Source organism: Rhinoderma darwinii, chromosome 5 (assembly GCF_050947455.1).
Source record: "Rhinoderma darwinii isolate aRhiDar2 chromosome 5, aRhiDar2.hap1, whole genome shotgun sequence".
Taxonomy (NCBI): Eukaryota; Metazoa; Chordata; class Amphibia; order Anura; family Rhinodermatidae; genus Rhinoderma; species Rhinoderma darwinii.
Genome location: NC_134691.1, coordinates 316661837 through 316676353, shown reverse-complemented (window position 1 = coordinate 316676353; position 14517 = coordinate 316661837). Strand labels below are relative to the sequence as shown.

Below are 14517 nucleotides of genomic sequence, written 5' to 3'. Positions count from 1 at the left end.
TGGATGAACTTATCCTCACTAGTACAGCTTTGATACCTGCTCTGGTAAGTAGTTCCCTTTAAATGTCCCTAACTCCAGTTCACTATAGTAAAAATACCTGTTTTCTTTCCAGTGAACCTGTTGGCTTGGATTCTGCAATTCTCAAAGATGTCTCGTGACTCAGGAACCTCCATGAGCAGTAGCCATAAAACACTCTATTATTAGGTCTTCAGGGGGATGGTTCCTATTAATATATATTCTTCCAACACCCAGAATGAAGAACCGTAAAAGTGAGCATGGAAGAATGCTATAAATCTTTAGGGTGTAAACTGATTTGTCTAAGTACGGATTACCTTTTTTTTTTATCTGCAATATACCACACTATACATCAGCACCAGGTCGGTTATGTGACGTCTCGGCTAAGTCGTGCAGCAGATGAAGCACATAAGCTGTATATTTTTCTCAGCTAATGTGTAGGCTAGCAATAAGTTATGTGCAGATTTGACGATATATGGAGATATTTGTTGTCCTCACTCTTTAGCCAGCAGCTGCTTATCACTGCGACTGATCTATAAATGATCCCCTTCGAGACAGGTTGATGCATATAACTGCTCCTGAGAGGTGCTTATTGTGTCAATCTATCTGATATTTGCAGTCTAGGCACTTGTTAACTAAGCCAAAGAACTCATTTAAGTTTCCTGCTACTTTCATTACTCATTGATCTTGTCCTCTTCATCTGCTCGAAATCCCTCACCCTGCCTATGACCTTCTTTCAACTCTACCAGCTGGCCAGTAACAGCCTAGAACGGCTTTTAGATTGAACATTATCACTGTCTGGGATTTAGATAATGCGAAACACACATCAATGACATTGGAATAATAGACAAAATCAAAATGTTACACGTTACTTTGTCACATTATCCCGGCTGATGGAACACTTCCAGATGGCTCCGGTCACCGCCGCCAAGAGTTCCTTATTGTCGGACTTTCTGAGCAGCATGGCTAAGGGTTGCAGTCCTCCATACTGTCTGACCAGATCTCGGGTGTCTTCGTCCTCAGCACACTATACATCACGAAAGAGAGAGCAATTTCAAAAACATTCCCCATCCCTCACACAACATATATTTTCCAGGAGAAAACATTATCGTTTTGTGTTTGCGAATCAACTGCTTAAGTAATAATATTCGCAGGCTTGGGTAATATGAATTGCCTTATGAGGTGGGAATTGGTGATTATGGTTTGCATGTGGCTGCTGTAGCTCTGCCAAAACATCTCTGTGCATGTTATCCATTTCATAATACTTGGACATTTAATATGACATCAATTACAAAAAAACATTGCTGCCACTTATTTTTTGTCTAGTTATAGAGACAAAGTGGATGACTTAAACAGAGAAGAATGCTGGCAGCGGACTTAATCATAAAACCTGATGTCATAAACAATACCCAGGCAGTACAAATGGTAAGTACTAAGAAGCAAAGCAATAAAATAAATACAAAAAAAAAAGCCAGACAAACACGGGATTATGCAGAAACCTCTTGAGGAAAAAAATAAAAAGAGAGTGAAACGTTTGTCGTCACTTAAACCACAACATATGTAAGCTGCAAAATCAAATCAGAACATAATGCGAGGACATCATTACCGGAATGATCTGAAAAGGGAATGAAAAGAGGACGTGCCAAATGAAGAAAAAATTTCATTTTACTTAAGGAATGTTTTGGTTTAGGACCAAAGAGCTGGTGAAAATAGAAACAGAGTGACAGAGAGGGTTGTTTGGGGGGCATTTCAGTGAAATGTACGGAACTAACATTGACAGTTCTTTTAGATTTTTATTATAATGCACATTTCCAGTATGTACGGTTAATAAACCGCAGAACATTGTAGTACGGTCGAAAAAGATAACCGCTCCCAAAAAGCTGCTTGAAGAGTGGCTTCATACGCAGTGGTTTTAAGAAAAACGCTACTTTATTTGAGGCGTTTTTACTGGAGTTTTTTTGCAGCAAAAAACGGAAATTAATAAACACACTACAAACAGTGCGTTTTTTTTGCGTGACCCTTTTTTTTATTTTGTCTTGCATTTTTAGGGTCAGTGGTGGTGTTTTTTAAATTGCAGTACAAGATAGATTTGGCGGGTTTTTTTCAAACACCTGAAAAAAAAACATGTAAAAAATTTGTGACTACATAAAATGGCACACACAAAAACACTTGTAAAAAATGGCCGAAATTCATTGCGTTTTTACAAGTCAAAAAAAAAAAAAAACAGCTGCACAAAAAGTGTGTTTGAAGGAATTCTAAGGGCTTGTCCACACGTAATGGAATTGCTGCAGAAAATTTCTGCAGCAATTCCGCAGAAACTTGCAGACATTCCACTGTGGAAAAACCGCACCATTTCCTACGTTTTTTACTGTAGAAAATGATGCAGGTTTTTGCAGTATTTTTCACAATGCTGTGAGATGGTGACATCTCCTCTAAAAAAATGCAGCAATTCAGTCCACTTTCTGCAACAGGAATTGACATGCTGCGGTATTAAAAATACGCACCGCTCGCAAATTTCACGCAGCGTGTGGATGAGATTTGTTAAATCTCATCCACTATGCTGCTCTTGTGTTTTGCGGCGTATTTTCCATCCGCAATTGTGGACAGAACATATGCAGCAATTCCACTACGTGTGGACAAGCCCAAAATCAAAAGTACATGCAGTTTTTTGTATCATAGTATTGTGTTGTTTTTTTTAAAGTTGACTCAAAACTGTATCCTTTTAGAGGACACAAGCTATTCTGCTTTTTAGTCAATGATTGAAAAACTGACAAAGACATAACTGACAAAACCCCTATACCTGCACTAATACTTACCCACTCAGGATCTGCTCACATTTACATTAGTTCTATCTGTCGGGTTTTCCATTGCTTTTTGAATGTCAGAATAGCGTAGCATGCTGCGATATTCTGTCCAGTAAGGCTATATTCACAGGATCTGTCAGGAATCTTAGTTGCAGATTCCATCATATTTGACAGGAAGAACAGCGCAGCATGCAGTGCTATTCTTCCTGTCAAAACAATAGACACCAAGATGGAACTCCACAGACCACATTATAAGTCAATGGTGGACTGTCAGGCGCTGCTGGTTTCCGTAGTACGACGGATCCGGCATTCCGTCAGTTTCCTTTTTCTGCTCCTTATGACAGTACAGAAAAATGGAGTTGACGACATGATGTAAACTTATCCTATAAAGAAACGGATAACTGACAGAAAACCGATAGACCTATTATAAGGCTATTTTCATATCTGCATTCGTTTTGCCATTCCCGAATAGGACGGCGGATTCATTACATGTAGGAGTAAACCTTAGAGTGGCGCTACTAGACAGCCAATCAGCACGTGCACTTCAGTAATATAGTGCACACTGTTTAAAAAAACTACTTGCCTACAAATTGATGCTCTGATTGGTAGTTCTCGGTGGCCAATAAAGTGCACATGCAGATTAGCTGGATCTTGTATTGTAGGTTGGGTGCTTACACGCTTAACGAAGAACCGGGAAAAGCCATTATTGTAAATAAAAATAACGTAACATAAGGCCATTGTATCCTAAGGGACAACTGTGTATGACTCTTTCTCTGTGGATGGATCAGACGTCTGCTCTTAGGGAAGGCATATCTTAAAAAAAATATATATATATATATATATATATATATATATATATATCCCCCCTGGCACATCTCCTGTTCAGGTCAATTAACTTAACTTAGACGCTCTGATGCAGATTTTAAAAGTGGCTGTTAGGAGCGTCCGTCACAGATCCGATCCAAAATACTACTAAAAATAGTGCATATGCTGTGCTTTTTTCTAATAAAATGTTGGACACCCAACGAAACCCATTAAAGTCAATAGGTTCCATCGGGGCATTGTTGGTGTCCGTCATTCAACGGATTCGGCACTTACGTTGTTTTTTTTCGTTCTGGTCCTATGAAGGGGCAGAACAACGAAAAGGCTGAACGCAGATATGAACATCGCCTTACTCTACCATGTGAACTCCTTTAAAGGGGTTTTCCCATGAAGGTCATTTATGACATATCCACAAGATATGTCATAAATGTCAGATAGATGCAGGTCCCACCTCTGGGACCCACACCTACCTCTAGAACGGGGCCCCCTAATCCCCGGTCTAGCTTTTTGTGCTCACGCTGACTCCCGGACACTTCCTGATTACATGGTTGGGACATGATCAGGAGTTACGGAAACAGTGTAACACGAGCTAAGCGGTTTCCATAACTACTATTCAGTTCTATGGTAGTTACGGAAACAGCGTAGCACAGCGAGCACAAAAAGCTAGAACGGGGATTAGGGAGCCACGTTCTAGAGATAGGTGCTGGTCCCAGAGGTAAGACCCACATTTATCTGACATTTATGACATATCCTGTGGATATGTCATAAATGTCCTCCATGGGAAAACCCCTTTAAATGCCCCATACATCTCTTAGATTTACCTTAAATATCGCACTAGCACAGTGCATCTGCAGCTCTTGATTTTCACTGTTTAGATTTTTTACAAGATCCTCGATCATCTTTTCTGTTTTAATTGCAAGTCGGTAACTCGGCTGAAAAAAACCAGATAGATAAATAAATTACAAAATACATGAGCTCCAATTAAAGGGTTTTTCTTCCTCTCATTTGCTGAATTGTCATGGCCTCCTGAAACATTAAACATAGTTTATCTCCAATCTAATCATTACTATTTTTATCGTTCTTGGATATGATAAAAAATGATATGCAGTGCCAGAGGAAGAGTTGATATATGTTGTGTCTATGGATAATAAAAATACACAGCCGTGCCTGTATGATATATATACACAGAAGGAATGCATGTAGATAAAGTATGGTAGTTCGTAAAAGTAGCAGAAGCGCAATAAAATGAGCATGAAGTAAGCTCAAGACCTAAGCAACAAGATTTCTAGTAGCGCTGCCTTGGCCAAAAAATTGTTTGTGATAAATTGTGCTTTCTAAAGTCTATTTAAGTCGCATTACTAGAAATCACATAATAGACAGAAAGCAACAAAATAACACATAAAAAAAGAGCATTTCCATCTTAAACAAACAGCAACAAAATAACTAACCAAAAGTACATAACACTCCAGTATGTAGAAGTTCTTACGGACAAGAACACACACACACACACACACACACACACACACACACACACTTTTGGCTGCTTTATAACATCTGACCTATAGTAAATTATGAGAGTGTCTACATACACAGCATTTTAGTTTGTGCCATTTTTGTAGCATTTTTGGGTTAAGTGGTATTTTTTAATTCTTTCTTTTTTTTAAAACACAGCATGCTCTAGGTAGGGCGTTTTTTTCTTTGGTGTTTTTTCCAAAAGCTTCCCTATAAAGCTTCAAAAACACAAAAACACAAAACAAAAAAACATTTAAAATAATGAAAACACCAGAAAAAAATACTTGAGATATTGTAAAAATAGTGTGGAGGAGGCATTACAGACAGCTCCCATAGGAATTGGCACCTGTCTTTCCTGAATGACAAATCAGGCTACTTAACCAATTAATGAAATAACCTCACTGGAGTCTCAGTTGGAGGACGGCAGGTGGAAAATGGCAGCCATATTGTTTTACACCTAGCTTTCCCATATACAGACATAACACCGTACCATAGAGTCGTATACATTCCATGTGAGACTATATGGTATTCCTCCATACAGCACTGTATTACAGAGGTATCGGAGGCAATGATTCTGATGTAATTTGCAGTATCTTTTCCCTGTTGTTGATAGGAATCCGACTAAAAATCCTCTGCGAAAGGGCAGAAATATAGAGGTACAGTGTAGGACCCCATAGACTGCTACAGGTGGCGTTTTATAGCTCTGTACAATTCGGAGTTTATACGGAATACGGTTTATACTGTAATACACCTGTGTGTATGAGCCCTTATTCAAAGTTTGGTTAAACAGTATGAGCACATAAACCGTTTGCTCTTCGCAATAGAGACTATGTTAAAATTCAGCTATAAGGGAAGATGTGAGGAGGTGGGTAGAGTGTCATCCGAACTTCAGTCTGCAGAGACAGGCGGAGTGGTTTACTTTATTCGACTGTATTTCGCCCTCCTCCCCCCTGCTCTGGATTATCAAATGCTGGATTAAAAGTAAAATATATAAATATTTATATGAGGTGCATCCCAAAAGTAATGAGAATGGTTTCCCAAAAAAATCCATTTATCCAAATAAACATACAATTAGGCTCGATCACCTTCAAAGTCGCCTGGGACTGAAACAACAATTCCAGCGACACTGCCATTCTTCGTAGCAGTGCTGGAAGTCTTCATGTGAGACGTTGCTCGGAGCCCTCGTCGCAGCTGACTGGACCAAAATGGGGTCCTTTCAGGTGAGTTTTGATTTTGGGGAACAAAAAAAAAAAGTCACACGGTGCCAAGTCAGGGCTACAGGGTGGGGGAGAAAGGTTAGGGATGTTTTTGGGTGCCAAAAACTCCCTCACAGCCAATGATGTGTGACTCGGCGCATTGTCATGGTGGAGGATCCACGTTTTGGCAATGTCAGGCGCACTCGCAGAACTCTTCTCCTCAAATGCTCCAGGACCTTTAGGTAAAAAGTCTGATTGACTGTCTCTCCGGTGGTACAAATTTTTTGTGAACAACTCCTGGACAGTCCAAACAAACAATGATCATTGATTTGACTCCCGATTTGCTCATGTAGGCTTTCTCCGGTCGAGGTGAATTGGGGGTGGGCCATTCTGAACTCTGCCTCTTGTTTCAGGGTCATACTCAAAAACCATTGTTTCATCTCCAGTAATCACTCTCTATGCAAAAAGTCGGGCTCAGTTGTCACAGGATCCAACAGATCTAGGGAAATTAACTGACGATTCTCCTTCTGCTAATCAGGCAAGTTTTTTTAGATGCGTTTTGAACTAATTTTCCTCAATTGAGGATGGTCCAGCCATATACTTGAGATACTCCCACAACAACCTCCATCCCCACTTTCCTCACGCATAATAACTTTAATAAATCCTTTAACTAATTTAAATAACGTAAAAACCAGCTTGGGATATGCTATCCCTTTGTTTTTTTTTGTTTTTTTTTGGGGGGGGGGGTGATTTATCTAAGATTTACCCCATTTTGCGGTTTTAATTACTAAAGTATCAAACAAAATGTTAATAACAAGACCATACACAACTTAGACGGTAACATTATAACTGGCTTTTCCGTAATAAACACTAATGGAGGATTTAACACAATACGATCCAAATGTGCAGATGTTTAAGCCTCACGTTTCAAGGGACATTAATCTTCTCATGAACATACAGAATTTATGTGAAAAACAGAAGAATGGATCCTTAATATTAAGGTGCGATTTTCATTCTATGCTCTTGTGGAGGGAATGAAAATCAAAAACATAAAAAGTATAAAATTGCAATTATACTAGTAAACTTATGCCAAGACAGAGCGGCCGACGGGTCAGATTTTCACTAGATATTATACTGTAATAATATTATGAGTGTAAACTGCAGGAGCGGTTTAATATCTGTGTTCCCATCTGATTTCTTTAATAAAATGTTACTTTCTTTAATTTGCTAAACTTTTCAAACTAGTCCACAAAATACTGTACGTGGCCATGGTAACAATTTGAAGACTATATATACATACATACGGATGTAGACATCTTTATCTTGACTCTGATAACTTGCTGCAGCGTGAAACACACAACAAAAGCCATTGAAAAGGCAGTGAAAAAGTCAAGATAAAAGATCTAGCCACTGTGTATTTAATGCGTTAAAAGTCGAGATAAAGACGGCTACATCTGTATATATATAAATATCTCAGAGCTAAATTCATGTGATATCTCAATGTGTTCTCTGTATTGGTCCATATGATTGCTGATTGACCGATAATAAATCTTACCACGTAAATTACCAGTTTAATGAATAACTTAAATCTAAAATGTAATATTAACTCCTTATTTGAAACCTTAATGACCGAGTCATTTTTTACGTTTTTCCATCGTCTCATTCCAAGAACTATAACTTTTTTATTTTCGCGTCGACATAGCTGTATAAGGTCTTGTTTTTTGCGGGACAAGTTGTAATTTTTAATACCACAATTTTGGGGTACATAGAATTTATTGATTAACTTTTATTAACTGGTTCCCGACCGCTGGCTGTGTGTTTATGGCCAGCGGTCAGGGTCCTTAAAACCTGCGCCATAGACTTTTTGCGGCACTGGTTTTAACTTGCTGCCCGAGCTATCAGGTCAGGTCTGACTGCCGGGCACCCTGAGGAGAAGATAGAAGCAGCTTTCTGATCTCTTTTACACAGTGCTCAATGAACGCTGTGTATAGGAATAGAGGCAGCGGCCACGCCGATGTCTCTATTGGTCCCGGTGTTCATGTGACTGGTCACATGATCGCCGGGTGCCATTAGTGGCAGACTGCTGCTGGGTCTTACTAGACCCAGCACAGCCCTATTAGTGACAATCGTCACTATGAGAGGGCTGATTTCCCCTGTAACTGGGGCTGCTGTGCAGCTCCAGTTACAGTGGAAAAGATGGTGTAAAAGAAAGAAAAAAAATATATAAAGTTCCACAAAGGTCTTTTTTGACCTTTGAGGGACAGACCATAGTAATAAAAAAATAAAAGTAAAGTAAAGTGCAAAAAAAAGTAATAATAAATACACATAAAATACCCACCCCCCAAAAAAACTTTCCCCCCGCCAATCATTGTCGTAACGCTAGCCCGGACCCAATTACCCTAATATGGACATGTAATATATTAAAATTTACGGTAGACAATGACGATCACAAATAAAAGGTCTATTTTAGGGTAAAACTATGTTATTACCAAAAAAAAAAAAAAATACCTGAAACTTAAAAAAGCTTCTTTTTTTACTATTATTTTCAAACTTTAAGAATAAAAATTCTAAAATAGCAAAAAGGATGTGTATAAAAAAAAAACATCGCAAAAATCACGTTGCTAGCCCAACAAATAAAAAAGTTATAGCCGTTTAACGAACGAGTGCTAAAAATGGCTAAACGGTGTCTGGTCCTGAAGTCTAAAAATAGCCCGCCCGGCCCTGAACTAGTTAACTTTTTTTGGGGTGGGGGAATAGAAAAAAAACCTGCAATTTCGCCACACTTTTTTGCGTCCTAAATTTACGCCGTTTACCGTGTACTTTGAATCCGTGAATCTGCAACATGTGACTGCGGCAAACTGTTTACAATTCAAAAGTATGGGAAAGCTGAATGACATCCCCTATGGGAGTCATAATAGCTGCTTTATTAGGGTATGTTCACACGTAGTGTTTTTTTCAGGCGTATTTGGGGGTGGACACACACGTCAAAATACTCCTTGAAAAACGCTAGTGAAACGCCGACAAACAGCTTCCCATTGAAATGAATGTGAAAACCGGCGTTTAGTTCAGACAAGGCTTTTTTTTATGCTGCTATTTTAAAAAATGGCGCGTAAAAAGACGACGTGTAAAAAGAAGGAGCATGGCACTTCTTGAGCTGTTTTTGGAGCTGTTTATCATACGCTTTGCTCTGCTGTAACTACCACAGACAGAGTAACGAAGTGCAGAGATTGTGAATAGACATCCCGTGGAATGTCTATTCACTGTCTAAACACTTCAGTATTGTTAATGTGTTAGTATAAGACAGCACATAGCGATCTAAAAGGATCCCTATGCGCTGACTAAATGAATGGAGAGAAGTGTATGATGCTGATTGGTCACTGATTGGTCAGCGTCATACACTCCCCTGTACAACGCCCACTTGGTCTAAAGTAAAAACACACCCACTTGGGCATTAAGAAACTCATTAGCATAAAGCTAAAAATCGCTCATAAAGTGGTGAAATAAGATCTTCTTTTAAATAAAAAGCATTACTGTCACCTACATTACAGCGCCGATCTCCTTATGTAGGAGACAGGGCACTTATAATGTGGTGACAGAGTCTCTTTAAAAAAAGCATCAAAAACGTTTTCTGCTGAAAACTGCTCTGTAATTTTCAGCCGTTTTTAATTGTGCTTGTGAACATTCCCTTAGTTATCATCCAGTTTTCCTACAATCATATAACTAAAAATTCATGAAGATCAATTTGAATATCCTGGTATCAGGAAGACTCAAGATAGATAGATAGATAGATAGATAGATAGATAGATAGATCTGAGCTGCAGTTAATGAAAGTATTTTGTTGGTATTATATCTGGGCATTGTATGTACTGTGTATCTGGGCACTTTATGGCACTATTTCTCTAGGTACCATGTGACACTCTTTATCTGGGCACTGCATGGCACTATTAATTGTGTGGGGTATCCCATTAAACATATCATACCAGACATTGTTGACCTCTTTTCTTCCCAGACACATACTGTACATGTGTACATATTACAAAGTATATTTTTCAGATGCATAACATATTACTGGATATAGACTTTGAAATGTCTGCACAAGTAAACTAGAAATAGTAAAGTTATAGCTGAGATCAGAGTGCAAAACTTTTTTCACTTCGTTTTTTTCTGGACAAGTTGATACTGAACAAAAGTCCCTTATTTTTCTAGACTGTAAATCTACAAATGTTCACACACTATGGCTAGGTTCACACACTAAGTGAGTCAGCCCCAGAGACATATATAGTCCTCTTCTCTTTGAGATACTTTCCTAATTTTTTTAAAACAAAATAATGCAGCAGATTTTTGCAAACCCAATGAAAAGAGTGCAAGCAATTCCAAAATGAAAGATATAAGGATAAAATAAGGATTATTTTCTGATATTTTTTTTTCTGCTTGAGTTGTTTATTAACACAATACATAATTTGATCATATACACAATATATATAGTGCAATACTGAACCTCAGTAATATTTCATTTTACTGAACAATCTGCCGTGAAACACTTACCTCCTGGGAAATTACATCCTATTCCAACTACTGCTATCTGATCTTAGATAGATAGATAGATAGATAGATAGATAGATAGATAGATAGATAGATAGATAGATAGATAGATAGATAGATAGGATAGATAGATGATAGAGATAGTCCCAAGAGAGGGGTAAGTCTCCTTTTTCAGGGATATAATGTTCAGCGTACGGACCCCTCTGAGGTCGCCTTGTCTTGGCAGATGGACTCGCACAACTTGATCAAACTGAGCTCTAAGAACCTCACATTTCTAAGCATATCAATTGCATCTGCATTTTCTTGTTGGTTATGTCGCATAGAAGTCACGGCAGATTAGCACCTGTGTATTCATTTTAGGCTTCAGGAGGAGCTGAGTAACTTTTTTGTTTGTAGATAGATAGAATATGATATGGATCATGGATTATCTCTCACATAACAGACCTGTTGCTATATGTGTGCATGATGAGACTTACCTCTGAAGCGCACTCCTGCAGGGTGCCCACCACGGGTATAAGCATGTTTGAGTGAGGAGATTTAAGCAATCTCGCCAGTAACGGGATGCCCCCAGCTCTACGGATTGCTTCCTTATTCCTTGTGCTCTTGGAACAACTCCATAGCGCTAATGCTCCACAGCGAGCAACCTCAATGTCCTTCTCTTGTTCTGGTGTCAGGTTGGTTGATGTCATGGGAACACAGTCCAACAATCCAACCTGAACGATAAAAATTTTTGATAAATTATACATCGAGACACAAATTGATTTATAAAACAGTCCAATCATGTATGAGTACGTCACCCATTCATGTTGCCCAAAGGCAAAACCCAACTTAAATATTTTTATTAGAGCATTTCCAACAAAAACTTGCAGTAGTAACAGGAAGTAACAACAGGAAGTAACAAGAGGACGTGCAGCCATATTGGTTGTCACTTTTTATTATCTTTTCCAAAACTGATGGTACAACTGATGCTTTGTTACGGATTAAACACGCTGACAATATGACAAGGGAGCGAGTAGAGTAATAGTCATATGCTGCATAATTGCTCATAATGTATTTGTTAGGGGTCTGCCAGGTACTACGTCTAGGTATACTCCTGGGATTAATCAATCCACACCTGAGGCCAGACCTGTTAGACTGACACCGTCTCCCACCAACCAGGGTGGCAGGCTCAGGAGTGGGAGAGCCTATCGCGGCCTGGTCAGTCGGAGTTAGCTCCGCCCCCTGTCCTTTATTACCTGCCGTGTTCTCTTCCTCAGTGCTTGTAATTCTTCTGGATTCCTGGCCCCACTGCTGCTTGCTCCAGCCTGCTTCTGCCGTGCTTCTGCCTTGCTGCAGTTCCGCTTAACCTGCTTCGCTTTGCCCCTGGCTTGCTTCCTTCTCCGTGCTCACGTTGGTATACTCCACTTCATCCTGGTCCTGACTACTCATTCCCCGCTCCGTTTCCTTGCGGCGTTCCGTGGGCTACTGCCCCTTCCCTTGCGTTTTCCCTGTTTGTTCTCCTGTGCACTTAGACAGCGTAGGGACCGCCGCCCAGTTGTACCCCGTCGCCTAGGGCGGGTCGTTGCAAGTAGGCAGGGACAGGGCGGTGGGTAGATTAGGGCTCACTTTCCCTTCACCTCCTTCCTGCCATTACAGTATTTACTTCATATATTAAAGAATAACTCCATTCAAAATCTGAAAGTTATGACTGTAGATTGTCTCAATAGCCCCCATACTTCATGTCAGACTCACAGGGATCCAGGAAGCTGAGATACGGGGTGTTGTTTGTTGGGGTGCTCACATGGCTTTATCTGTCTCTGTGCTTGCATGTGACATAAAAGAAACATGGTGTTCACCAGTGATTTTCATTCCAGACTAACAAAATCATGGCTAGAATAGGATATATGTATGACTGCAGAGCTTCTGTTTAGCACCATGTTACCCCCAGGTCACAGACACAAGGACAGTGAAAAGCAGCTGCACAATGATCTCATCAAACAACCCCCGATATCCCAGTTTCTGCAACCTCTGAGTGTAACATGAGGGAATATTGGGTTTACCTGTAATATCACTTGTATTCATGGGTTTAGAGTGAAGATAAGCTCTGTCACCTCCCTTGACATGTTTGTTTTTAGTAAATACTTACTGTTCCTGTTGTTCCTCCTGGAAATGTATGAATAAATTGACAACTGGGTGTTACCATTCCCCTTGTCAATGAGGAATGTCTCTATACACACGGTGTAATGGCAGGAAGGAGGTGAAGGGAACAAGTGAGCCCTAATCTACCCACCGCCCTGTCCCTGCCTACTTGCAACGACCCGCCCTAGGCGACGGGGTACAACTTGGCGGCGGTCCCTACGCTGTCTAAGTGCAAGGGAGTACAAACAGGGAACACGCAAGGGAATACAGTAGCCCACGGAACGCCGCGAGGAAACGGAGCGGTGAATGAGCCAGTCAGGATCAGGAAGTAGTGGAGTATACAAACGGGAGCACGGAGCAGAAGCAAGCCAGGGGCAGAGCAACGCAGGATAAACGGAACTGAAGCAAGGCAGAAGCACGGCAGAAGCACGGCAGAAGCACGGCAGAAGCACGGCAGAAGCAGGCTGGAGCAAGGCAGCAGTGGGGCCAGGAATCCAAGAAGAATAACAAGCAAGGAGGAAGAGAAAACGGCAGGTATAAATGGACAGGGGGCGGAGCTAACTCTGACTGACCAGGCCGCGATAGGCTCTCCCACTCCTGAGCCTGCCACCCTGATTGGTGGGAGCAGGTGTCAGTCTCAGAGGTCTGGCCTCAGGTGTCGACTGATTAATCCTGGGAGTATACCCAGACGTAGTGCCTGGCAGATCCTTTACACACGGACACTGTCCAACAAGTGCTGGCAGACTGTATAGGAACACACACAACTAACAAAAAGAATGATTACACAAAAATTGTCAATTTATTCATATATTTCCAGGATTAACAGAGGAACAACGCAATGCAGAGTTCTAAGAAAAAATGCTCCAGAATTGTTATTTCATGTGGAATGCAAGTATTTACTAAAACAGACTTGTCAGGTGATACAAAAGGTCCTCTTTAAAAAAAAAAAAAGGAGAGTGATTGATAAAATACTGTAATCATTTGTAAATGATAGCTCTATGCAAAAAAATAGAAAATTAAAGAAAAGTCTATCATATACAAAATAATGAAACTGCCTGGATATTTAAATATATCTATATATCCAGGCAGTTCAAATAAGTATTTGATCCCTTGCTGATTTTGTAAGTTTGCCCACTGTCAAAGTCATGAACAGTCTAGAATTTTTAGGCTAGGTTCATTTTACCAGTGAGAGATAGATTATAATTTTAAAAAAAACAGAAAATCACATAGTCAAAATGATATATATTTATTTGCATTGTGCACAGAGAAATAAGTATTTGATCCCCTACCAACCATTAAGAGTTCAGCCTCCTCCAGACCAGTTACACGCTCCAAATCAACTTGGTGCCTGCATTAAAGACAGCTGTCTTACATGGTCACCTGTATAAAAGACTCCTGTCCACAGACTCAATGAATCAGTCTGACTCTAACCTCTACAACATGGGCAAGGCCAAAGAGCTTTCTAAGGATGTCAGGGACAAGATCATAGACCTGCACAAGGCTGGAAT

General features: G+C 40.0%; 1 protein-coding gene across 1 annotated transcript in view; it reads right to left on the bottom strand.

Annotated features, from left to right (window-relative positions):
• The window catches only part of ODAD2 (outer dynein arm docking complex subunit 2), a 117025-nt gene that overhangs the window by 36967 nt on the left and 65541 nt on the right, over nucleotides 1-14517 (bottom strand). Inside the window, exons 13-15 of the mRNA XM_075827505.1 lie at nucleotides 11368-11604; nucleotides 4463-4573; nucleotides 888-1042 (exon numbers count right to left, since the gene is read on the bottom strand). Coding sequence (XP_075683620.1) covers nucleotides 888-1042; nucleotides 4463-4573; nucleotides 11368-11604 — 503 coding nt within the window. The remainder of the gene's footprint in view (nucleotides 1-887; nucleotides 1043-4462; nucleotides 4574-11367; nucleotides 11605-14517) is intronic.